The 26,306-nt window shown below is 38.0% G+C and overlaps 1 protein-coding gene across 8 annotated transcripts in view; it reads left to right on the top strand.

Annotated features, from left to right (window-relative positions):
* The window catches only part of LOC143879938 (phosphomethylpyrimidine synthase, chloroplastic-like), a 41,757-nt gene that overhangs the window by 8,981 nt on the left and 6,470 nt on the right, over positions 1 to 26,306 (top strand). For 6 of the 8 annotated variants that reach the window (XR_013251439.1, XR_013251442.1, XR_013251438.1 and 3 more), the window contains exons 1-5: positions 19,336 to 19,489; positions 22,999 to 23,308; positions 23,500 to 23,627; positions 24,060 to 24,886; positions 25,533 to 26,218. Coding sequence is in view for 3 of the 8 variants with exons in the window: in XM_077382638.1 (XP_077238753.1) it covers positions 23,001 to 23,308; positions 23,500 to 23,627; positions 24,060 to 24,886; positions 25,533 to 26,216 (1,947 nt within the window). In the remaining 5 variants the exon portion in view is untranslated. Of the gene's footprint in view, positions 1 to 1,628; positions 1,695 to 2,512; positions 2,648 to 2,779; positions 2,846 to 2,940; positions 3,127 to 3,229; positions 3,317 to 3,591; positions 3,706 to 3,848; positions 3,974 to 4,059; positions 4,169 to 9,497; positions 9,624 to 9,747; positions 10,072 to 10,157; positions 10,282 to 16,901; positions 17,568 to 19,335; positions 19,490 to 22,998; positions 23,309 to 23,499; positions 23,628 to 24,059; positions 24,887 to 25,532; positions 26,219 to 26,306 lie in introns of those variants that run through there. The other 2 variants (XM_077382639.1, XM_077382637.1) reach the window with 2 other exon arrangements.

Raw genomic sequence — 26,306 nt, 5'->3', positions numbered from 1 at the left:
TTAGGACACAGAAAGAGCAAATTGAGCAAATGATCATTAGCTTTATGTTTTCTTTCAAGTTAACTCAAATATTCTCTGATGTTGCAAGAACAAAGATAGAAATATCAGATGTTTAATTCTCATTGTATATGAGCATTCTAGTTCTACATCAATAATCTTCGCTCTGCTGAACTTCTATTTTTTTTTCTGTTTATTTCTGCTTGAAAATTGATTTTATTTAAAAAACCTATTCAATTGAAAACTGTTGTTCACTTGAACATGCAAAAAGAGCAATTTTAATATGTGACCAATAGTTTTATTTTTAAAGTTTCTTTTTTAACTCAATGCTCCATGTTACTATAAGAAATAGAAAAATATCATCTGTTTGGTTCTTATGAATATATGATCCTAGTAGCACCATCAATAATCTCCCCACTGTGAAAATGCCTATGAGTTATTTATCCATAAAAAATTGCCGTGATTTAGTGGAATTTTTGTATTTTACATATCTGTCTAATGCCGTCACTAGAATTCTCACTCAAATTGTCTAACTAGATTAGATTCGCGTTCATTGCATTGAAGTGTTCTTACTGGATTTGAGACAGTTTAGGTCCAGTTAATATCTCCATAGGATGAGTTCTTTGCATAAGAAGTGCAGTACCGTTATGTTTTATCGTAGGGCTATTCCCATCTAGTTCTTGCATCTGAAACATGGTAACTGCATTTCTAAATTAGAATTGAGGTCTACAAGTATGCTGGCCTAGACAAAAGTCATACTTATTCTCTCTATGTGCACATCTTTTGTGCAGCAAATATATTCTTGCACAATATTCAACTATTTTTCAAAAGTATGCATTGTTGAATCTTCTTATTTTATTCTATAGGGTATGAATGATCAATATTTTGTCTGGAAAGCTCATGGATGCACTCTACGTTGGCGAGTTCTCATGTTTTCTGTCTCCCCTAAAGTGCATGTCTTGTAGGATTCTATGCATGAATTGAATGAATTCTCCAACCTTTTCTGTTCGACAACCTTTTTATGCTATACTATGTACCCAGCCAACATATGTGATTGGTATATTCTAATTTTATGTGTATAACTCTTTTACATCTGTTTAAACAGTACAATTCAATCATTGACTCACCTTCGTTGTGGCATTATCAAGTCAATTAAGAACTCCTTTGACTTGACCAAGTCAATAAAAAACTCGTGGAGTCAATTGTTGGCTTGCTTGAGTCAACTTCGTTTTACACAAATTCTTTTCCAAGTACTAGTTTTTAAACAATGACTCTAACTACATAACCAAGAAATAATGCAATCCTTATGTACGACAGGTTGGTTTGGTTTTTCTATAGTGCAAATGAGTTCCTTCCTTTTTCCTTACCAAAAAAGCTCTAACTTCACTACGCAATGGTGGTTTGCAGTCATCATATAGTATTGATATTCTGTTCTGGTTCAATTGGGATATTAAGTTTCTTTAGCATGTTTTTGGTATTATTTAAGTTTCATCCTTACAGCGTTAATGATCCATTTGATATTAAGTTTCATCCTTTTGATATTAAGTTGCATCCTTATAGTTTGGCATTATTTAGCAGCCTGTGTTAGTATATAAGTTCATGGATCTCTAAGTTTGGCCTTTCCTTTGCAGATTGCCCTTTTCTATGTTGCTTTACTTGCAGGCCTCCTCCACCGTTTTCCAGTCAGCTTTTCTCAGGTGCGCGCATGAGTCTGCTGTTTTACTATTTTCTGTTATTTTTTTTTAATATTTTCTGTTATCTATCTATCACACACACACACACACACACACACACACACACACACACATATATATATATATATATATATATATATATATATATATATATGAGAAAACGGTTCCTACACATGTGTAGAGAGTTCTCTACACACTAGCTTAAAATACAGTGGGTGCCCACATTGTTTGGGTGATCCAAGCCATCCATTTTAAAGGCCCTCACATAGATAGGGTGTCTACAAAAAATCAGATCCATAGGATCATCCCAACCCTACGATTTGTGGAGGTAAAATGGATGTCTTTAAACCTTCACAAATTAGTCCATTTTTTGTCTCCACAGTTCGAATGGTTAGGATGATCCTATGGATCTGATTTTTTGTGGACACCCTATCTATGTGAGGGCCTTAAAAATGAATGGTTTGGATCACCCAAATAATGTGGCCCCCACTGTATTTTAAGCTAGTGTGTAGATAACTTATCTACACATATGTGTAGGAACCGTTCTCTCTCTCTCTCTATATATATATATATATATGTATGCGTTTGTATGTTTAGGTGTGTGATAGATAGGTAGATATAGGAGCTGGTATAGGCGCTTAAGATTAGATTAGGCATGAGACCCTTTCAGTTTATCCTATATATAAAGAAGTAAAAACAATTCAAATAAGATAAACTGACATGGTGGAAAATGTGTGTAATTATGGGTGCCAAATTCCCCATACCAATTCCTATGTTCGTGCAAGTTGTGATTTCTTCTGAGGGAGCTTATATTTTTCCAGCATAGAGCTGGTCAGTTGAGGAGCCGTAAGTCTGGGGGTTCTGGTGGTGCAAAAGTATCCGAACACGGGGAAATGGTCACTTTTTCTGATGTTGCAGGAGTTGATGAGGCTAAGGAGGAACTAGAAGAAATTGTGGTATGCTAGATATCATTCATAGCTTTAACTGGTGCTCTTTTCTTTCAGTTATTTATCAGCTAAATTTAAAGGCATGATCAGATGGCTTGTACATATTGGAAGAGGTTCTTATGTGCTGATATTTATTCGCAGGAATTTCTAAGGAACCCAGACAGGTATACACGGCTCGGTGCTCGCCCTCCTCGTGGGGTCCTCCTGGTGAGCCTTATAAGCAACAAGAGCTGAAAACTCATCTCATGCTTCTGTGTAATTATGGGATAGAATTTTAATATAATTATTTATTGACATTACAGGTGGGTCTTCCTGGGACAGGGAAGACTCTTTTGGCAAAAGCTGTTGCTGGGGAAGCTGAAGTTCCGTTTATAAGTTGTTCTGCAAGTGAATTTGTAGAACTATATGTTGGCATGGGAGCTTCTCGCGTGCGAGATCTCTTTGCAAGAGCAAAGAAGGAGGCACCATCAATAATTTTCATTGATGAGGTGGAAATCCCGTGCTTGCCTTCCTGTTGAATTTTGTGATCGTTTATGAAGCTTTTGATGCATATTTAGTCATATTTTTTACTTTTCAATTTTCTCTCTGCAGATAGATGCAGTAGCAAAGAGCCGTGATGGTCGATTTCGTATTGTCAGCAATGATGAGCGAGAGCAGACATTGAACCAGTTGCTTACTGTAAGATGCTTCTGAAAGCAGTAGTTTTGATCATGGTTTTAAATTTCTGCCGAAATACAGAAATTTTGGATTTTGGTTGGGACCGAGACCGGAATCCACAAAACCCAAAATTTCGAATTAAAAAAAGTGATTCGTGTTTTTTTTCTTTTCCGAATTTTGGCCGAAACCGAAATTTAAAACCATGGTTTTGATTACTGGTTACTTAATACCTCAGTAGCATACCATTGTTCAGCATTTTATTTTGCATAGTTAATGCATTTGGAATTGTCCTTCAGGAGATGGATGGGTTTGACAGCAACTCTGCCGTGATTGTCCTTGGAGCAACTAATCGCTCTGATGTCTTGGATCCTGCTCTTCGTCGACCTGGGAGATTTGATCGTGTAGTGATGGTTTGTGTTTCTGCTTTCACATGTAATATTAGCTGATTAGATGCCACAGTGCTTCTTCCAGTTCAATAATGCTTCAAAAATAACTATTTCAAAAAAAAAAAAAGAAGCTTCGAAAATAACTTATTTCAGTTCTTGTTTTATAGGTGGAAACTCCTGACAGGCTTGGTAGAGAAGCCATTTTAAAAGTTCATGCCACTAAGAAGGAACTTCCTTTGGGGGAAGATGTGGATCTTAGTGAAATTGCATCCATGACTACTGGTTTCACTGGGTATGATCCTTTTCTGTTTCCCTTTGTCATTTAGCAATGAACTTCTTTTCCATGGGATTGACTTGTAGATGTTGGACCTTGCACAGGGCAGACCTAGCGAATTTGGTAAATGAAGCTGCTCTATTGGCTGGCCGAGTGAACAAAATTGTAGTAGACAAAATTGATTTCATCCATGCAGTAGAACGTTCAATAGCTGTAAGTCTCTGATCCTCTCCTTTCATTATTTATTTGATAATACCTTTAGTTTCTCATGGTTACTAGCATTGCATTTTATTCCATACTGTTTTCAGTTGTCACTGATGTTTTCTACATCTTTATGTCAATCATTTATCATGTTTATTGCGGTCGCTGTTTTTTCTTGACACCATGATCAATGTGGATCTTTTGCTCATTTATGCTAGCCTATCTTTTACGTTCTTTTGAAACAATGTTATTCTCTTGTAGAAAGAGATTTGGTTCGCACCGTACCACTGATTCAAAGGTGGATGCATGAGCTTCCTTTTTTATAATTTAAAAAGGAATTAGCTAAATAAGGCAAAAAAAAATAAAAATAATTAACAAAACTACCAATGAACCGATTCAACATAATATTTACCACTTAGCTAGTTCCATAATTTTAATCTAATTAGTAAACACCGAGCACAACAACATCCATCATATCAGAAAATAAGGTTCTCAATCATCCATCTCACAATTACAATTTTTTTTTTTGAATGGTGAATATCATTAATATAAAAAGGAAGAGACCGAGAAGGTCATAACAATGTATACAGAGCAAAAATAATACAAAGTACACAAAAACTATCACGGCGGTAAAAAATCAAATTGCTCCACGCTTGCCCGGAGAATCCTATCTCAGGCTAGTTTATCCGCTACGCCGTTTGCGGACCTCTTTACGTGATAGGCTATTATAGTTGCTTCTCCAACTCGGTCTTGAATTTCATCAAAAAGTGCCGCCAACCTCCATGGTATTGAGTGATTGCCATTGAGCCATTTTATCACATTCATTGAGTCTCCTTCAATTTCCACCTTTTCCATGTCTACATTCATAAGACACTTTATACCATGGTGAATGGCCCTTACTTCCGCCTCATTGGCATCCGCTACCCCAATCGGACCAGAGAAGGCCTATACGACATTTCCTTGGTCATCTCTTAAAACTCCCCCAATTCCAGATGGGCCCGGATTTCCCATACTAGAACCATCGAAGTTGAGTTTTAAGAGCCCTTGATCGGGTGGCTCTCAAGATTGGGTTATTCTAGGTTCATTCCTTACATCCTCGCATATCACTCTCCATCCATGCCACAAATCATAAGCAGACACAAATGCAAAACTTGGAATGGCTCTAACCCAAGATATTGTGAGTGCTATGATTTTGTTAAATAGGAAGAGAGTTCTTTTTGAGACTCCTTTAAACACCCTAGCATTTCTTTCTTTCCAGAGAATCCAAATCATTGCAAGGAATGATACATCCCACAATATTTTCCCTTTTCCCTTCCAAGGAGACATTTGCCAATTATCAAACAACTGAGTTAGTTTACCTGGTAGAACCCATGCAACTCCGAACCTTGACAATAGTCTACACCACAACTCTCTTGCCACCTTGCACTGCACTAGCAAGTGATCCACTGATTCCCCCGCCTCTAAACATAGGGAGCAATGATCTATGATTATCATTTTCCTTTTCCTCAAGAAATCAACTGTTTGTATCCTTTTCAAGATGTCCGCCCACGCAAAGGCACAAACTCTTAAATGCACTTGGTTGGTCCATACTTTGGCCTCTTTGGAGGACACAGGACATGGCACTAAGTGATGATAGCAGGATTTCACCGAGAATTCTCCCCCCGAGTTCCAGATCCAAATTCTTTTATCCTTCCCTGATGATTTAATGTAGCACTTTTCCAAACTTTCCAACAACCTGTCCATGGATTGAAGCTCTCTTTCAAAAAAATTTCTCCTAAACATAGGAGACCAGATTATTCTGTTGTTACTACGAGTGAAACAATCCTTGACCAATGCATTTCTATCTGTTGCTGCCACATATAAATAAGGAAACAAAGCCATCAGAGGACGATCCTCACACCAAAATCTTATCCTATCTCTTGCATATACCCTAAACCTGACCCCTTCAACGAACTTTGGCTTGAGTTGCAACACATCACGCCGCAATGTGGTTCCTTTCTTACTGAAATTATCTTCTGGGACCCATTTCCCTACATCAGAACCGTACTTGCTGTCAATCACTTTGGCCCACAACTGAGAACCCTCCTCCCCAAATCGCCAGAGCCATTTGCCCAGAAGAGCTTGGTTTGTCTCCTTTATTCTACGAATACCAAGACATCCTGCTTTGATGGGCATACACACCTGCTTCCACTTCACCAGTGGTATTCCTTTTCATCTGATCCCCCCCCCCCCCCCAACCCATAGAAATCTCCTTTGAATTTTTTCCAACCTGAGAGCTATTCTCACAGGACATTTCACCATCGAAAGCTGGTAGATAGGAATATTAGCTAGTGCCGCCTTAATCAAAGTAATTCGGCCACCTCTAGAGACAAGGTTCCTTTTCCATGTGTCAAGTTTTCTTTCAACCCTTGCAATGATCGGCTCCCAACTTTCTTTCGTAGGTCTGTCCACTCTCAAAGGCAAACCCAAATAGGTGGAAGGCAAAATTTCTATAGAGCACCCAAGAATCCTTGCCAAGCTGTGGGTTGTTTCTGAATCCAAGTTTATACCATAAACCTTGGACTGATGGAAGTTAGACCTTTGACCCGTTATAACCTTGTAGCATCGGAGAACCACTTTCAGATTCACTACATGCAACATATCAGGACAGAAAATTAATAATTTCAATTTGTAACTTTTTGTTACATTATTATCTCGAAGAAAAACATTTCAAGTTGGTTCATTCTGCTTTAATAAGTTCTTTTTTTTCCCAAGTGTTTTTGAATGATAAAAAGACATGTTTTTTTTCCATGTTGAAGAATCTAGGATTCTAGATGTTTGTCACCTATAAGATCATTGACGTAATTCATTGGATTCATCTCGATATACAAAATATGAGCCATAGAATGGGGAAAATGCGAAAAATACTAAATTGGTGTAGGATAACAATCTAGATTTCTAGATATTTGTCACCTATCAGATCATGGACATAATTCATTGGATTCATCTTGATATACAAAATATGAGCCATAGAATGGGGAAAATGTGAAAAATACTAAATTGGTGTAGGATCTCAACCGTTCCTTTATCGCCATTTATTCAACACCGTTTTGCGTAACTAAGTAAGGGGAAAAGAATAAAAGAATAAAATATGGTTTTTGAAAGTCATAACTGTTGAGACTTGAGACGCATCATGAGCGCATGCTTTACTTGAATATTCCTTCAGCACTTAAGCCTCAAGGTGTTCTAAGCATGCATGGCCTCAAGCTATATGCTTCAAATGCCTTCTCAAACCGTGCACCATACTGCTCCAGAACTTGGAGCCATGCTTCTAAAAACAGATCATGGTACTGAATAAAACCTTGCCGAATAGGCTACAATTTCTTTTTGGCTTAACTCTGCCTGCCCACATCTAACCAACAAGCACTCAATTAATTCTTCTGCAAATTGGCTGACTCAGATGCGAATTGGTCGAGTTTCTGCACCATCATTTCCCTATTATATTTTTGAGACTTTGTTCTTTGTGCAATTCATGCACTTGTGTAACTAAGTCCACTCCGGCTTCAAATTGGGCGTGTTATGATTCAATTCAAAGTTTAACAGAGATGCATCGTAAAAAAAAGAGTTAGAATTAAAGACTAAGGGGTTTGAGAGCATAACGTATAAGCTTTTGGTGCACATTTGTTGAACTGCAACATCAAGAAAACAACATAAAGGATGGTGATAAAGAGAAGATATGATAAATATATACCCTCTGATATATGCCTACTAAACCATGCATGCCCATTTGCAATTTAAAAGCAACAAATCATGGTCTTCCGAGTAACTATCATCTGTGACACTCTTTTAATGTACGTTTTACATGGAAAAATAAAACTCTGTATACAATATAAAAATGTAACCAAAAGTATATTTATGCAGACTTGGATATTTTCCTTTCGATAAAATGTACATTTAGCTAGCTATCTTGTTAACTTTGAGAAGTCCTTATGAATATATGAGTAAAATTTGTCTTGATCAATGTGTTGCATTTAAAGTTACCACTCGCTGAATTTCTTCTGAGCCTGTTAATCCTGAGTATCCAAAATAGATCAGCAAGTGCATGCTGCAGTGTATTTTGTAGATTTCTAAGGATGAATGTTGGTCTTGATCATAGCTGCGGGAAACTCCTTGGGTGGGTGGGAAACCCATTTCCCCTAAAACGCGTTTCTCGCGGGTGGGAAACTCGTTTCCCCTAAAAACGAGGGAAACACGTTTCGGAAACGTTTCCAAAATATGATACAAAATTGGAGAAATTTTTCTGAAACACATGGAAAACATATGGAAAACTTATGTAAATAATGTGTAAACGCGTGATAAACGTATGCAAGACTCGTAGAAAACACATATGAAACGTGTAGGAAACATGTGTAGAACTTACGAAATTCATTTTGGAAAAAACACATAATTTCCTAAGACGTTTCTCGTACGATTTTCTCTCGTTTCTCGTTTCCCGTTTCCCCTATATTTTTTTCATGCGTTTCCCGTTTCCCTCTCCCGTTTCGTTTCCCGAATTCGTTTCCCACCCTGATAACTATGGTCTTGCCTATTTGCATTTCCGGTCACAGATTAACAGCCTCCTTGGATACCTCTGAAAATTATTTGCATCTAATCTTATATACAAATTGTTTTGAAGTTAAATAAGATATTTTTTTGTTACAAATAATGGTTATATAGTTTTAGAAGTGATAGAACTATGGGCATCCAAATGTGCTATTTGCAGAAAAGATTAAACTAAAATGGTCTTATACGCAAATAAGGACAAATTCTGGCGGCATCTAAAGAGACCCTATCACTCAGTATGAACTGGTCTAAGTAATCAGGCAAAATTTTATGACCCCAGTATGTTCTTTCTTTGACCTAAGGAGTCAGGTTTAGATTTGGAACATGATTATCAGAAGACTGGTACATTTGGAAAGTGAGGAATCTGTTGGAATTTTTGTAATGCCTTTAGGTCTGATCTCTCATGCATGCTAAAGTTTATTTAACTTGGCAGTCAGTGATTTTTACATTTGAATTGTCTCTATACCCGCTAGCTACGTAATTCTTCTAGAAATAATCAGGCAAAATTTTATGACCCCAGTATGTTCTTTCTTTGACCTAAGGAGTCAGGTTTAGATTTGGAACATGATTATCAGAAGACTGGTACATTTGGAAAGTGAGGAATCTGTTGGAATTTTTGTAATGCCTTTAGGTCTGATCTCTCATGCATGCTAAAGTTTATTTAACTTGGCAGTCAGTGATTTTTACATTTGAATTGTCTCTATACCCGCTAGCTACGTAATTCTTCTAGAAATAATCCCAAGAGAATTGTATCTTTTAGGGTATAGAAAAGAAACATGCAAGGTTGCGAGGGAACGAGAAGGCTGTTGTTGCACGACATGAAGCTGGTCATGCAGTTGTGGGGACCGCTGTTGCAAAGCTGGTTCCTGGACAACCACGTGTTGAGGTAAGTGATAGAGCCTCTGTGCTTGGAGAATCCTTATTATTCTTTAATAGTTTTCAAAATTTAATAAATTGTTGGAACTTGATCTCAAAACTGAGTTTTAATCTTTCTGCATGCTTATCATCAGAAATTGAGCATATTGCCCAGGACAGGAGGGGCGTTGGGTTTTACATATACTCCTCCCACCACTGAGGATCGATATTTGCTCTTCATTGATGAACTGCGTGGCCGTCTAGTTACTCTTCTTGGAGGGCGTGCAGCGGAAGAAGTTGTTTATTCAGGCCGTATATCTACAGGTGCACTTGATGATATAAAAAGGGCAACAGACATGGCATATAGAGCTGTAGCTGAATATGGTCTAAATCACACAGTGGGCCCGATATCGTTGGCAACATTGTCTGGCGGTGGGCTTGATGAGTCCGGAGGTGCCGTTCCATGGGGAAGAGATCAGGTTCTTTCATTACTTATTTCTGTAATTGCTTCCAAGTCCATTTAAGTTGTTTTGGGTAAAGATTGATCTGATATGGGATATGATAGGGGCATCTGGTGGATCTTGTTCAAAGAGAGGTAAGACTACTGCTGCAGTCTGCACTTGAAGTAGCGCTCTCTGTTGTGCGTGCTAATCCCATCGTTTTGGAGGAGCTTGGTGCACATCTGGAAGGTAACTACCAATTCTTTCTTGCTTGTTTTGATTTATGAGCGGTTGTCTTGCTAAATTTATGAATTAGTTCTGAATAACTTATTTCAACTTTTACAAAATATTTAGTCAGATTTACAAAACACTAATGGATGAGTATGATGTGTGATAATCAAGCAGTCATTTATATTGCTAACAATCCAGTATTTCATGAGAGAACGAAACACATCGAAGTTAACTGTCATTTTACCAGGGAGTTGATTATGAACAACAAGATTGCAATGCCTCATGTGAAATCAGGGGATCAACTAGATGATGTATTCACTAAAGCCATTGGTGTAGGTCTTTTTCAATCTGTGTATCAAGCTGGGCATGATCAATATCTGTCCTCCAACATGAGGGGGGATGTTAAGAGAATTCGGTGGGGTGTTTTTGTCTTTTCTAAATTCACATGGTTATCCTAATCGATCGTAGTTAAAATCAAGCTGATCCGAATGTTGGATATCAAGATCAACTCAATCTAGAAATTCGACAATGGAGATTGATTCAATTCAATTGTCAAATCTCAGATCAGACCCTTTCAAAATGATCCTCCTAGTGATAATAGTAAACCAGAAGTATCCATGTGAAGTGGGGACTTTAAAATTTGAAATCAATGATTACGAAGAATTTAACAACCTTTGATGATAGAAATTAATCAATCCGCCAATGAGGTCCAATATTAGATTCTTTCACTTTAATCACCAATGAGATCCAATATTAGATTTGATCACTTTAATCACGCTGATACTCTTTGTAAAATCCTTGAATAAAATCAACACCATATCTTTGAAAATCACTTGTGTCAGAAGTTTGATCACTCTGATCACCAATGAGATCCAATATTAAGCAGCGAGACCATCATAGTTGACATAGTCGGAGCTAGAGTCCCCATATCTGTCACTACTCTTTCTATAATTGACTCCCTCCCGCTCCCAACAAACCTTTTCTTTTGAAAGGTCTTCCACTAGTTGCTGAGGGATCACTTTAATCACCTCGATACTCTTTATAAAACCCTTGAATAAAATCAACACCATATCTTTGAAAAACAAAGACAGGAGAATGGTGAAGATATTACCTTGAGAAGATGAGAAAGAAGAAGGATAAACCCAGGGCATCACACCTCTAGATCAAATGCCTCACACCAACGGGCAATGAAGGCATCACATCAAGATCATGAAGAGAAAAAGATTTTTCCATTAGAAATTAGTTGAGTTTGTATTCATATCATAGATCATATCGTCATGTAAAAAAGATGGCCTTCATACCTACATTTATAGAGAACTTACAGGTTCTACAGAATTCCGTAACCGTGCAAAATATCCCCCTCTTTTGAAAATATATCCTTAAAGCTCTCTACGGAATCCTGTGAACAGTATAGTAGACAATAACACGAATAGTGCCGTGAATTGTGTCGTGGGAGTGGAATGAGCTCCTCTTTTATTCAAATTAATTTAAGCTGACTTAAGCGTAACTTAAAGAAAATACCTATTATGCCCTCATAACTTAAAAACCTTATAAAATACTCGATTAAAACCCCATAAAAAACAGCCAAACACTAATATTGGTCCTCATCATTCTATTGAGCTCCTTTATTATTGTGAGAATGGTCTCCATCAGGGAGTCAAACTTACTAGAAGGAAGATTGTAGATCTTCAAGGAGTCTCTCTCCACCAAGCTTTTGATTGAAGGTTGCACTAGCAATGTTATATCTTGAGAAGAGTAGGCAATCCAATGGGCCATGGCGTCTAGCTCCATTCATCCTTGAGATAATTGATCTTTGCTTGGTGATAGCACCTCAAATCCAACATCGGTATCGACTAACAAGGAAGCAGATATCTTGGCTAGGGAAGGTGTTAACAAATCTGATTTAATGATTTGCGACTGTTTCCCAATTGATTAAGCTCGTTTTTTTCCGTATTTGGACAGCTAGTTTTGCTTTTGGTTCTTTCTCAGTTTTAATAAGGTTACCATTCTTTAAAAAATAGTAGAGGGAAGACAGTATATTATCCGTGGGCCATAGGTGTTTCACTTTAAGGTAAAAAATTATTTTATCCACTTAAATTTTTTTGTGAAAATTCAGTCAAGAGAAAACTATTTTTTCCACTTGAAACTTTTTATGTGAAAACTGCCTCTACTTTATGGAACAAGTAAATATTTGATGGATGAGATGTTTTTTTTGTTAGTTGATAGGCTTGAGCCATTTCTGATGGGTTGTCCTTGTCCTCCCAATGGTTGTAGAGATCTTACTTATGGTCCTTCCCTCACTTAGAGGCTTTCAATCTTAAGATGCCCCATGTCATAAACTAGCTTTTCCTGTACTCTTTATGCTTCCACATCAGTTCCACACACATTTCAATTTTCATGCTGCTCTTGATAATTGAAAATGCCCCTTTGGCTACCAAATAGTGGTAGTGCAGTGCTATGCATGCTGCCAGGATTGTCTGTTCCAGAATAAGGACGAAATTTCGGTGGGATTTCGGTCATTTCGGTCGAAACTTTTCGTTCACACAAAAAATATATTAAAAAATATGAGAAAAATCCAAAAAAATAAAAAATCAATAGAAAAAGATGAAAAACTAATAAATAGTCCAAAATATGTGTCCCAAAAGGCATATTCATTACTTAAACACATAAAGTCTTGCACAAGTCCAACTGATAGTCTGATACATAGAAAAACATAAAAAAAAAGATACATGAAAGTGAAACATAGACAATAGCTAGTAGCAACAATTCTCAGTCAGCATAACCCGGATGATCATACTCAATGTCTTCTTCGTCGTCGTCGTCGCCGCCGTCATCACCACCTGGACCACCAGTAGGGACATCTTCTTCAAGAGGTATGAGAAACTCGTCGTCGCCGTCCCCGGGCCCAACCACAGCAGTAGGTGCTTCAAGATTTTCTCACCCAATGTCTTCCGGCGTGAATATGACATCTTCTTCTTCTGCAACCCAATCCATCATGACATCCAGATGGTCTATGCTCAAAGGGTCACTAGTGGTAGATGATTTCCTCAACAAGTCCCTGAAAAGGAAAACATTAAGTTTAATGTCAAAGGTTAAACTTAAAAGCTTAAAGTGATGAGGTGAGAGTTGAAAACATTATATTACGTTGTATACCTTTCTCGAAACTTAAGATTGTAATGGACAAACACCAAGTCATCTAATCTCTGGTGCTCCAACCTATTTCTCTTTGCAGAGTGAATGTGTTCGAAGGTGCTCCAATTCCTTTCACACCCAGTCGCACTGCAGTTTGACTGAGGATTCTGATCGCAAAGGTCCGTAATTCTTCCACGTCACCTCCGAATTGATTCCACCATGCAACTGTAAAGTAACAAATAGTAAAGCATTATTTGTTGAGAAACTGAAAGTTAAAATGAATTATACTTAATTAAACAAACAACTCAAATATACCTGGTCCCAACTTCGTTCGGTTGCGGATTGCAAGCTTCATTCCAAACATACCCTTAGCCTCTCGATAATCCTCAATCTGATTGGTGATGAGGTCTTGTGTACCTTCATCAGGTACCAGTCGAGCGATGCATAACAACAAGCCTCTGGTTACTTCACTCTGCCTAGAGAAGGTAGGAGTGAAAAAGAGAGCAGGGTTAAGAAAATATCCTGCTGCATGGAGGGGACTGTGGAGTTGCCTATCCCATCTTTGGTCGATGATCCTCCAGATGGGATTGTAATCTGATTTTCTCTTCAACCTCTCCTTGATGCTCTCTTTGGCCTTATCCATGGCCTCATATAGGTAACCCATTGCCGGTTTGTCCTGCCGATCTACCAAACGCAGCACTCTCACTAAAGGCTCGCTGATGTTTAGAATGTACTTGCATTGGTCCTAAAAAGATTTATCCAACACAGTACTAACTACGCCTTCACTCAATGGGTGTTGGATAAACCTACTAGTACTATACTCATCGGACACAAACATCTGCTGAAGTGCTTTCCGATTCAACACCAGACTTTGTATGCTAATGAAATTTGTAGCAAATCTGGTTGCAGCAGGGTGGCACAACTCCTTCCCACCTGTGAACTTCTTCCTCATCAAATTCAAGAGGCTTCCATGGTTGTAGATGAACTTTGTAATCGTCCGAGCTCTCTCAATTGTGGTTGCTATGTGAGGAAATACAGTCGGTTTGCACAGATGCTCCAAGATGAGATCTAAGCAATGAGTTGCGCACGGAGTCCAGAAGAATGTACCAAACGTGGCTTCTAGTCTTTTCCCAGTAGCTTTGTAACTTGGCTCACTGTCAGTTACAAATTGCACCACATATTCCGGATTCACCTCTCCGACAATCTTTGCAAAGATATTGTATAATTCATCAGCATTCTTCACTATGCCAGATACATCAACGGATTTGAGGAATATGACTCCTTTAGGGCAGTACACCAAAAAGTTGATTAGGGAACGTTGTTTGGTGTCTGTCCATCCATCTGCCATAATGCTACAGCCAGTGTATCTCCATGACATCTTAATCTCCTCCAAGTAGTTGTTTACCTCATCCACTGTATTCTTCAAAATGGGACCCCTTAAAGCATGATAAGTAGGTGCCTTATAACCCGAACCCACGGCATTCACCGCATCAAACATAGGTTGCCAGAAAGGTGAATTGGCAACGTTGAAAAGGAGATTAGCATCGTAGCAAAGCCTCCAACCGCCATGTCTGCTCTATCCATGGTTTCTTTAGTAGCCAAAGCACTTTTAATGCTTGGCTGGGCTCCAGGAGTTGTTCGTGGTGCAAAGAAAATCCTGATCCCTCCTGTGATTCCCTTCTTCTTCCTTTTTGTACCACTCAGTTCTACAAGAACTTCCTTACCTCTTCGTTGAGGCAATTGTGTGCCAATGTCTTCTTCATCCTGCTCTTCTTCTTCGTCTGGTGTGCCATAAAAACCTCCAACCTCTGCTCTGGATAGGCTCATCCTAGCCCTTTCTTTTCTCTTTGCATCTAAAAGTTGCTTCATTCGATATTTTACATCTTCAGTCACTTTTTTGCATGATGCTGCTTCACCAGGAACAGCCGCTAAATGTTCTTTCAAGCGGGTTATACCTCCACCCGATATGACTTTGCCACAGAATATGCAAGTTATTTTATTTCTTTGACCCGGAACCAATGTACCGTAAGCCCATGCCGGGTCATCCGATCTAGTGGGTGCCGAACCAATAGAGGATGCTCCTGCAGAAGGTCCCGAGCCCGACCCACTCATTCTGAAATGAAGTAGAAGAAGGGGAAAAATGAATTAGAAGAAAGAAAATTGAAACAAATTATAAAAAAATGAAGTAGAAGGGGACAAATGAAGTAAGAAATAAAAGAAAGGAAATGGAAAGAAATAAAGAGAATCTTGAGGTTGAACTTAAGTTGAAGAGAACAAGAAAAAATTAGCCTTCACTCACTTGAAATAAGCCTTTGGAAATAGTTCTTGACTTCTTGTAGTGGTAAGTTGAATGTATGCCTTCCCTTTGCTCCAAAATAGACTTGGATTGAGTTGAAGAAGATGGTAGACTTGTAGGAAATTTAGTAGAATAGATAATGTAAGTGAAAGTAGAGAAAGAAGGAGAATCACTTATGTGAAGGTGGAGGATAAGAAGGTAGGGAAAAGGCTATTTATAGAGTTTTTAATTGATTGTGCATTTAAAAATGACTAAAATACCCTTCCCAACAGCTATAAACGGTTACATTTTGAGGTTAAAATGGTCAAAAACCAAAAAGAGCCGTTCCAGGGGCATTGTCGTAAATTCTGATAATCCAGTCAAACTAGCCGTTATTGACGATTCCGGCTGGAATGGAGAATTTCGTCCATTCCGGACGAAATTCCGGATTTCGGAAAATTTCGTCCGGAATGGACGGAATGGAACGAAATTTCCACCGGAATTTGAACGAAACACGAAACGGTATTTACAACTATGGTTATAGTAGTTTCTTTAACCAAGCATGTAACAATGTCGACACTGATTTTGAATCCAGCATCTCTCATTCTCTCTCCTCTTTTTCCTTTTCTATTTTTTAATAACAGTGAGTCTCTTTTTTTCTTTCATTTTTAATTTATTTTTTGAATACAACAATTTTCTCTCATCTCTTTTTTTATGAGGCTCTTTTTCCTTTCATTTTTAATTAATTTTTTTTTTAATCTGCGCTCTCTTTTTTATCTGTAGTATTGCGTAATGCGATTTCTTAATTCACACAGTATATTTATCTTCATCTAAAGCTTCATAGCAGTTTCTTCCATTCAAATAGCCATTTTCAAGTTGCATATTTTCATCTGACATTAGTGACTGAAAAGCTTGAAAGTGATAGCCATTAAATTCCCCATCTCACATTGAGACTCGAAGTTAGAAGCATTCATATTCTCTGCTATTTGACTGCTGGTTGATATGCAGAACAAATCTTTGTTCAGAAACTATAGGATGTGTGGATTTGAACAAGTATTTTTCACTATGCTGTGCCCCTGACTATGTATATGTTGGCTTCAATGCCACATCTATGTTCACATTTATATGTTTTCATGCATACTATGCCATTGTGCCGCTTTTAGTATGCTATAATTCTCCATTTGCATGTCTTACGAATATGTTTTTCTATTACCCTTCTGGCTGTCTAAAGAAAAAGAAAAGGTGGAAGGTGAGGAGCTGCAAGAGTGGTTGAAGTTGGTCGTCGCCCCTGAAGAACTCACAATCTTTGTCCAAGGCAAACAACAGAATCTTCTTCCATTGCATGCAAACTCTTGATAAGTGCTACATCTGCTACTTGTTGTATGTCATTGAAGAATTGGAGGCATGGGCTCTTATTAATGACGTGCTCTTGCTATTCATACCTCGCGCATCTGTTTATCTCATAGACGATTTCCTCCTGATTGTCAATGGCTGTCAACTACAATTCGTTCTCTCTGTAAATTTTGTTCACCGTGTCAAAACAAAGCGGACGTTGTCTTTCCAGAAGCAATTTATCATCGGCAACATAAATTACTGGCTGGTTTTCCCTCTGTCATTTCCTTCCAAACTTACTTAGACCTCGTCCGATCCGTATGTATACTCACTTCGTCAGTTCTAAGTGATTATCTTTCACGTGTCATTTGAGTAGCTGGTTGAAGAACACAAGCTAAGTAGAGAAACGAATAAGTTTGAAATATCTGTTTCTGATCTTTCATGGCAGTTCTGCTATATTTGGCATTGAAATATCAGTTTGTGCTATATAAGCCATGACATCCAGCGTCTTAAATCTGTTGTACATTGATATTATATTAGTAATTCAATCAGAATTTGTTATAAATTGTGTTTTTTCTTATAAATCAATACCTGTTGTGTGAATTCAAATTTCACCCATGATTCTGAGATTTGAAAGAACAGTGCTTATTATAGGGTTGCAACTCGGGTTGGGCGGGTTGGGTTTTGAAGAACCCTGCCCTACCCTACCCGAGAAATATTTCGGGTCGGGTTGATGCGGGTTGGGTAAAACCTGACCCAAGTTGCACCCCTGGCTCATTGTCATACTTCAGTCTAAGAACAGGTCTTGCAAATTGATTGAACCTAAACATTCTATTTCAAAAGAAATACATTGCCAGCATGATACCTTCCCAGGGCAACTCTGATAGAAGCCATTGAAGGTGGTCTGAAGCTTTTATGGAAATCCCAGGAAAAGAACAGCGCCAAGGTGGGTCTCATTCAATCAACGCCTTCTCCTTCTGGGCCCATTTTGCATATAGTTGAGCGGGGCTGAGTTTAGATCTGAACGTGTTGCAGGCAGAACGAGTCCCCTGGTTGACTCAATTCCTGGAAAAAAGTCGGACTGACTGCCGTCCTTAAAATTGGGGACTGTCCTTTCACTCTGAATGGTTTTAGATTAAAAACCCTCAAATAAGATGTTTCACATTGAACGGTAGAAACCAAAACAGAACTTCTATTTCCATTGGGGGGTATGGAATTTTGTGAAAACTGATAATCCATGCGAAAATAAAATCCAGTGACTACTAGTTGGTTTGCAATTTTCCTTGAAGACGGTAAATTTTCGATTTTGGGAAAAAAAATTCATGGAAAATAAGCTCACAAAGTGCTGAAAATTTCATTTTCCTTGGAACAAAATTTCCAATAAATTTTTTTCATGCATCCGAAGTCCAAATAGCCTCTTCGTAATGGAAGTTCGTAGGCCATTTTTCATCATCACTCTTCGTCTTTCTCCATCATCATGTAACTCAACTTTACCTCATTTTAATCTCTTTCTATAGGTAATTTTCAAAATAAGTCCAAAACTGATTATTGGACTCAAAATTAAGGCCTTGTTCGTTTCAGATTATGATATACGATAGGACTCAAAATTAATGTAATTTGAGTTCAATAATCGGTTTGGGGACTCACCATCTGTTGTCATAATCTGAAATGAACAGCGCTTGAACATAAATTTGAGTCCAATAATCAGTTTTGGACCTACAATCTGTTCCTCAAATCCAAAAACAAAAAAACGGGTTGCTTGGGTCTACACTGATTGCAGATGAGGAAAACTAACACTAATGGAAATGAATAGCTCATTCAAAAGAGACTTAAGGAGATATTTTCTTGAATTATAAGGCAAATAAACAAGAAATTGTTCATTTTGAAGAGATTTTATAGGGTGAATGCACGTTAAGTCGAGAAAGTATAGTGAGGCCCACTTATAGGATGATTTAAGCCGTTCATTTGTTGGGCCACAACATAAATAGATTGTACCCCGTAGCACCATCTCCATAGGATGATCCTAACCCTTATAGAATACAATCTATTTATGTTGTGGCCCACCAAATGATAACGATTTTGTTCATGGACTTTCTAAAAAAAAATAAAAAATACTGGACTTCACGAGCACTCACCATATATATATATATCCGGGAAAGACAAACAGAAGGAGTGGAAATATCATTTCCTGATCAGTTCAGATATTTTTAAGAAACAAACAAAATACGTACGTAACGCAAAATATCTCTTTTTGCGGTGGGAGGCCATAAAGAGCCCAAGGACTCCTACCCGAGCATTTGGATTTTCTTTTCTGACCGTTAAAATATCTGAGTAGAATCAGCGGTAAACAAGGGAGCCACGTCAATTTTCATTTCATATCTTTCTGGTATTTGCTAAGTTGGAAATTCAAAAGACTCATTCCTATAAAACCCCCACGTATTCACCTTCTATCCTCTGCACCTCTGCTTCTCAAACCTCTTCTTCACGGTAAGCTTCAAAACCCTAACCCTAGCTTTATTTGTTGAATATAGATCTTCCATTTACGAATTTCTCTTATACAGTCCTTGATATTCTTTTTCATTAATTATTTTTCCTGAGTTTCTCTCTTGTATGAAATCTAAGCTCATCTTTTCAAGCCGTTCAACTATGATATCTCAAGTTATCTTGTTTTTTTTTTTTTTTTCCATCTGTAATGTCTGTATTTCTTTTGCTCGGTTTAAACTTTAAACCCTAGTTTTGCGTATTAGGAAGCGTTATGTCTCTAATGCTCGGAGTTTTTTGCTTTGTGAATAATGTTGAAACCCTAGCCACGCGTATTACGAAGCATTTACGTCTGTAATGCTCTGAATTTTCTGCTTTGTGAATAATGACTAGTCTTTATATGTCATTTTCTGCAAGCGCTGAACTGATCTATGGATGTAGATCGAGGAATTGAAGAATGAAGCGTTAGATTTATGTGATAGATTTATTTGATTATTGTAATTATGCTGATATATTTCATTTCCCAGGAATATTTTTTTTTTTACTAAGGCCTTGTCTGGATTGCAGGAAAACATTTCCGATGGAATTTTTTTCTTGGGAAAATATTTTCTTTTCGTGATTTTGAGGGAAATGATGTGATTATGGTTAATTTAGAGGGATATTACCATAAATTGAAAGTCCTTAAGTAAAAATTGATTAGGGCTGGTTCAAGTTATCTTTTTCGTAAGTAAAAAATTAAGAAATTTTATAAATATTTTCCTTTCCAAACTTTTCCATAAAATTCTTGCAATCCAAACATGGCCGAAGTGTTCTTAATTTGATTTCATTTCAGAAATCTGATTCATGCATGATCAAATAGATAGCATGCGAGTGGCATTTAATGCCGTTTTCAGCAAATGTAATTGTGGTGGTAACTTATCTGAGTTAGGACTTACTTCTTGCCTTCTTCATTCAGTTGATGTTTTTACAAATTTAATTCTTCAGCTACTATTTTGCATCTCTTGCATAATGTATGAGGGATAGGATTTTTCATATATTTTATGCAGTAGAACCTCATAAAAATCAACACTATTGATATGCCGATTGCATATTCTTGTATCTGACCATAATTCATTGCATGGTCCCTTTGTTGGTATTTGGGTTTATACCTGATTCATCACAGATATAAGTCTATACTGATCTGGCATAAAAAGGCATTTGTTGCTTCTGAGATTTTGAAACTAGAAGAAAAGGAGCTCCGACTTCCTGGATTTTTCTTTTATGTATTTTTCATGCCTCTGTATTTGCAACATGCTAGTGCTGCTGTGCTTGAATTTTTATTTGTATTTCTGCTACTCTTCGAAGGCCTTATCTTTATACTGTACGGATTTTAAAAGTTGGTATCAGTTGCTGACTGGGCTATCTCTAGAAACTTATTCTAGTGAGTTGATTTTTGAGAAGAAATTAAAAAAAAGGAAGAAAAGGAAAGGTTAATGGAAAACCATGTATATCATATAATTTAAATCTCATATGTGAATAATTTAGTAGTTCAGTGTGTATGGTATCTATTTTGCGTATTACATGTCTAATTACAAGAAAAAAAAGAAGCTAAAGCATTAACATCTGATTAGTGGTCATCTTTCATCTCACTAGATTAATGAATCTCATCGTCTAAAAAATCATAGGCCTAAATAGACAATTAAAAAGCCTAAATGCTACAAACCCATTTTACATGGTTTATCAGTTTGGATTCACCTTTTCAGTTCGCAACTCTCATATGAACCCAGTTTGGTTTTTTGGCTTGCTTTGTTGGTTTGTTTTGGTTTGTTTTAGAGGGCGAGCCTTGGCGCAACGGTAAGGTTGCTCCATTGTGACCTGGTGGTCACAAGTTCGAGTCACGGAAACAGCCTCTCTGCAAAGTAAGGGTAGGGCTTCGTACATCTAGCCTTCCCCAGACCCCGCAATGGTGGGAGCCTCGTGCACTGGGCCGCCCTTTCGTTGGTTTGTTTTGGTTCCCGAGTTTGGTTTGCTATATTTCATTAATTCAGTGTGCCCTTATATATTTTTAGAATTTTGAACTTATGTTCTACTAATTGGAGACATTATAAGTCAAGAAGGAAAATGTGTCGTGACTCATGACTTATAATGTTGTTTCAATCCCCAAAATCTATCAAATAATGTAAAGATAATAAATAATCAATGACATCTGCTTATTTTAATTTAAAATATATAAACTTTCTAGTTTCAAAAGTTATATATAGCATGCCATCTTCTATGAAGATGTAGTCTAAAGTTGGCTTTTTTGTTGGATATTGACCAATCTACAGTTCAGACTTCCGAGAAAAGCATATATAGGATCTCTTCCAAGACCGTGATAGGCCTTGAATAACACTCTTGTTTCTATAGTTGGATTCATAATGTCAAAAGATGTGAGACCTCTCTTTACCATTTGAGAGTCAAGACTCAGGCCTTTTGAACTTGGTTGTCTCCAAGTCGCATTGGTTTCTTCTTACAACCGATTCATTTTATAATACTTCATTTGCCAATATTATCCTGAAAGTGCCTCCTACTGCAGAGGAAAAAATATGTGCCTGCTGTTCCATATCAGAACTCTAGGGCAGCTAAAGAACAGATTTGGGTAGTGTAAAGAACTCATTTTTCTGATAAATAACAAGTCTGTTGCTATGGAAACAAAAGATACAAGGAGCTGTGGGAAGAAACAAAAGACCAAGTTGTGAAGGACTTGGCCAAAAATACGTGAGAGGGAGATACTAAGAAACTTTAATGCTTGTTAAGAACTTGGCATTGAGGTTTTCCTTGGGGCAAATACTTTGTAGCCTGTGACTGAAATGTTTTCTTATATAGTTACTGATCATTCATGAGATGTAAAAAAAGGGCGGCCCAGTGCACGAGGCCCCACCATTGCGGGGTTTGGCGAGGGCTAGATGTATGCAGCCTTACCCTGCTTTGCAGAGAGGCTGTTTCCGTGACTCGAACCCGTGACCACCGGTCACAATGGAGCAACCTTACCGTTGCGCCAAGGCTCGCCCTCTGAACTTTATGTGATTGTGTTACAGATCAAAGATCAGGTTCATACCTTTTCTGAACTTTATGTGATTGTGTTTGTATGTAGATAGTAGTGAATGCGTTTGTATGTAGATAGTCTTTTTGCATATATTTGTTGGATAGTCTTACTAGCCATAACGTAAAATTAAAGCTATTTGAAGTTTAAGAATTAGATATCAACATAAATGGGTGTGTGGATTTATCCAAGTATTTAAGTGAAACTTGCCAACAGACTAGCCCACATGAAGATGTTTCTAGATTTTAGAAATTTTGTTCAAGTTATCCATCTGCAAAAATCTCTTACACATTCTTAATCAACTTCCCCTCTAACATACTTTTACCAGCTTATTAATGGCAAGGCCTAAGGCATGTGGTTAGTGGTAGTTAACATTGTTGCACAATGTATACACGAAATTTATTTTATTAATATATAAATGTTTAGAAGATTACTTACCTTTTTCTCTTCCCAGAGATGGCATCCATGCATGCAGCCTTGACTTCTGTTGTATATAAGAAAACCAACCCGTCTCATGCCAAGTTGCCAAATACTGCCTTCTTGCGTGGATCTGAAGGGGTGGGCTATATTCCAAATGGGTGGGAGAAGGAAGTATGCCCTACTTCCATGAGCTATGGGCCTAGAGCCACTTTGACATTTGGTCCCTCAACCACGGATTCGGAAAAGACCAAACAGAGGAAACACACCATCGACCCTGCTGCCCCTGACTTTCTTCCACTTCCATCCTTTGAAGAGTGCTTCCCAAAGAGCACAAAGGAATATAGGTATGTGCTGGGTTTCTCTTTTTTTCTTTCCTTTCTCTTTCTTTATTTTGAAGAATTTATCTAGGTGATTTTTTTTCTTATCTGAAAGGAGATTATACAGTCCATTCAAAAAGAAAAACGAAAAAAGGAAGAAAGGAGAGTATACAGTCATTCTTTTTGACGACACTAATGTCCTTTTCTTTTTTTTCCAGGGAAACTGTTCATGAGCAATCTGGTCATGTCCTTAAGGTTCCTTTTCGTCGTGTTCACCTGGCTGGAGAGGAACCGTACTTCGATACGTATGACACTAGTGGACCACAAAATATAAGTCCACGTGCTGGTACGGGCACTACTTGCCATTTCCAATTTCTCGCATACTATCGTGGCAAAAAGTTACTTGTTTGAAAAAATTGTTGCTATGAATGGTGTTGATTTTATTTGATAATTTATTTTTCTGTTTGATCTTGTATTTTCTTCATTGGATTTGCACTTTTCAAGTAAAATAGATGTCTATCTATAATTTGGTTATAGTTTCTTCTTCTCATTTCGTAAATTGCTGCTAATGGGGTGAAATTGTAACTATGTTTCCCATCCTTGGGTTGATTGCCCTCCAAGTAAAATACAATTTAGTTTATTTTAAGTTCAAAATCATAACATTTTACTGAACTTAATTTTTTTTATCTCTTCCATGATTTATCTGTCCTTACAGGCTTTTGCTCTTTAAATTCGGAATTCTCTTGTCTAATTTAAGACAATTCTGATCTTTCGACAGGTCTGCCGAAGATACGCAAAGACTGGATTGATAGGCGGGAACAGTTAGGTGGACCAAGATACACACAGATGTTCTATGCTAAGCAGGGAATTATCACTGAAGAAATGTTGTTCTGTGCCACCCGGGAGAAGCTTGACCCAGAATTTGTGCGTTCAGAGGTTGCACGTGGGCGAGCTATTATCCCCTCCAACAAGAAGCATTTGGAGTTGGAACCCATGATAGTTGGGAGAAACTTCTTGGTCAAAGTCAATGCAAATATTGGTAACTCAGCTGTGGTGAGCTCCATTGAGGAAGAGGTGCATAAGCTTCAATGGGCAACCATGTGGGGTGCAGACACTGCCATGGATCTCTCCACAGGTCGCCATATCCATGAGACCCGTGAATGGATCCTTCGTAATTCCCCTGTTCCAGTCGGGACGGTGCCTATTTACCAAGCACTTGAGAAAGTTAATGGAATTGCAGAGAACCTTAGCTGGGATATTTTCAGAGATACATTGATTGAACAAGCTGAGCAAGGTGTGGATTACTTCACCATCCATGCTGGGGTCCTTCTTCGGTATATTCCTTTAACTGCGAAACGCATGACTGGAATTGTTTCCCGTGGAGGATCCATTCATGCAAAATGGTGCTTAACTTATCATAAAGAGAACTTTGCTTACGAGCATTGGGATGACATTCTTGACATCTGTAATCAATATGATGTGGCATTATCAATTGGTGATGGGTTGAGGCCTGGATCGATTTTCGATGCCAATGACACTGCACAATTTGCTGAGCTTTTGACGCAAGGGGAGCTGACACGTCGAGCATGGGAAAAGGATGTGCAGGTAAATATCATTATGCGGCGTGGTATTTAATTTGATTGATAAGTGGGCACACTTTTTTCTTGTCAGATAGCTTTTGATCCATTTATTTGATTCTCGACTCTGGTGATTCCCGATATTATCATCGGCTGCTAATTCAATTTTATTTGTTATACAAATATATGACATTTCCTTGTGTTTAATTCTTTAATTTATTAAGTTATTTATAGATAGGTTTTGCAGAGTGCGTTCTTCCACTTCTATGGCTACTTTTCATCGTTCTAATGAATTTATGTTGTTGGTACTGATATCTGAGTTTTTAAATGTTGCCCGACCATCAAGCACAGTCAAAACTGTACCACCCCTGATATTTGATCCAAAAGCAGCCCACCTTTTAAGAGTCTGCTGTTGGATCAAATATCAAAGGTGGTACTTTTGAGGTACCACCTTCACGGGACTTGACGGTCGGGCACCATATAATTTCTCCTGATATCTAAAATTTTATGTTATTTGATTATTGGTTCCATACTCTAAGATAAATCTAGTAAAATTTTATGGTATTTTATAGATACATGTCTTGCATCATATCTGATGGTATGGAAAGTTCCAAAAAAGCTCTAGCTTGATTTATACCTTCTGACTAGTATCTTAATTTATGTGATTTATCTAGGTGATGAATGAAGGACCTGGACATATTCCAATGCATAAAATTCCTGAAAATATGGTAAAACAGCTGGAGTGGTGTCATGAGGCACCTTTCTATACTCTTGGCCCATTGACAACTGATATTGCACCTGGATATGATCATATCACCTCAGCCATCGGTGCTGCTAATATTGCGGCGCTCGGTACCGCAATCCTTTGCTATGTAACACCTAAAGAGCACCTTGGGTTGCCAAATAGAGATGATGTGAAAGCTGGGGTTATAGCATATAAGATAGCTGCCCATGCGGCTGATTTAGCAAAATGCCACCCACATGCCCAAGAATGGGATGATGCGCTGAGCAAGGCAAGGTTTGAGTTCCGTTGGATGGACCAATTTGCTTTGTCATTGGATCCTATGACTGCAATGTCCTTCCATGATGAAACCCTGCCATCAGATGGAGCAAAGGTGGCACATTTTTGTTCTATGTGTGGACCCAAGTTCTGTTCAATGAAAATAACAGAGGATGTAAGGAAGTATGCGGAGGAGCATGGATATGGTAGTGCTGAAGAAGCCGTGCAACATGGAATGGATGCCATGAGTGCCGAGTTTTTGGCTTCCAAAAAAACTGTCAGCGGGGAGCAACATGGTGAATCTGGGGGGGAAATCTACTTGCCGGAGAGCTATGTTGCTGGCACGGTGGAGAGATGAAGGTCAGTGCTCCCATGTTTTCTATTCTGGAAATTCTTTCCAGTATTTTCCTTCCTTGTTACTTTGTTGGATGTTTTAAATCTCCCCATT

This window comes from Tasmannia lanceolata, unplaced genomic scaffold, assembly GCF_043159265.1.
Source record: "Tasmannia lanceolata isolate RefF3 unplaced genomic scaffold, GAP_Taslan_0.1 ptg000006l, whole genome shotgun sequence".
Lineage (NCBI taxonomy): Eukaryota > Viridiplantae > Streptophyta > Magnoliopsida > Canellales > Winteraceae > Tasmannia > Tasmannia lanceolata.
The sequence above is the reverse complement of the archived record's forward strand: the minus strand, read 5'-3'. Positions and strand labels throughout refer to the sequence as shown.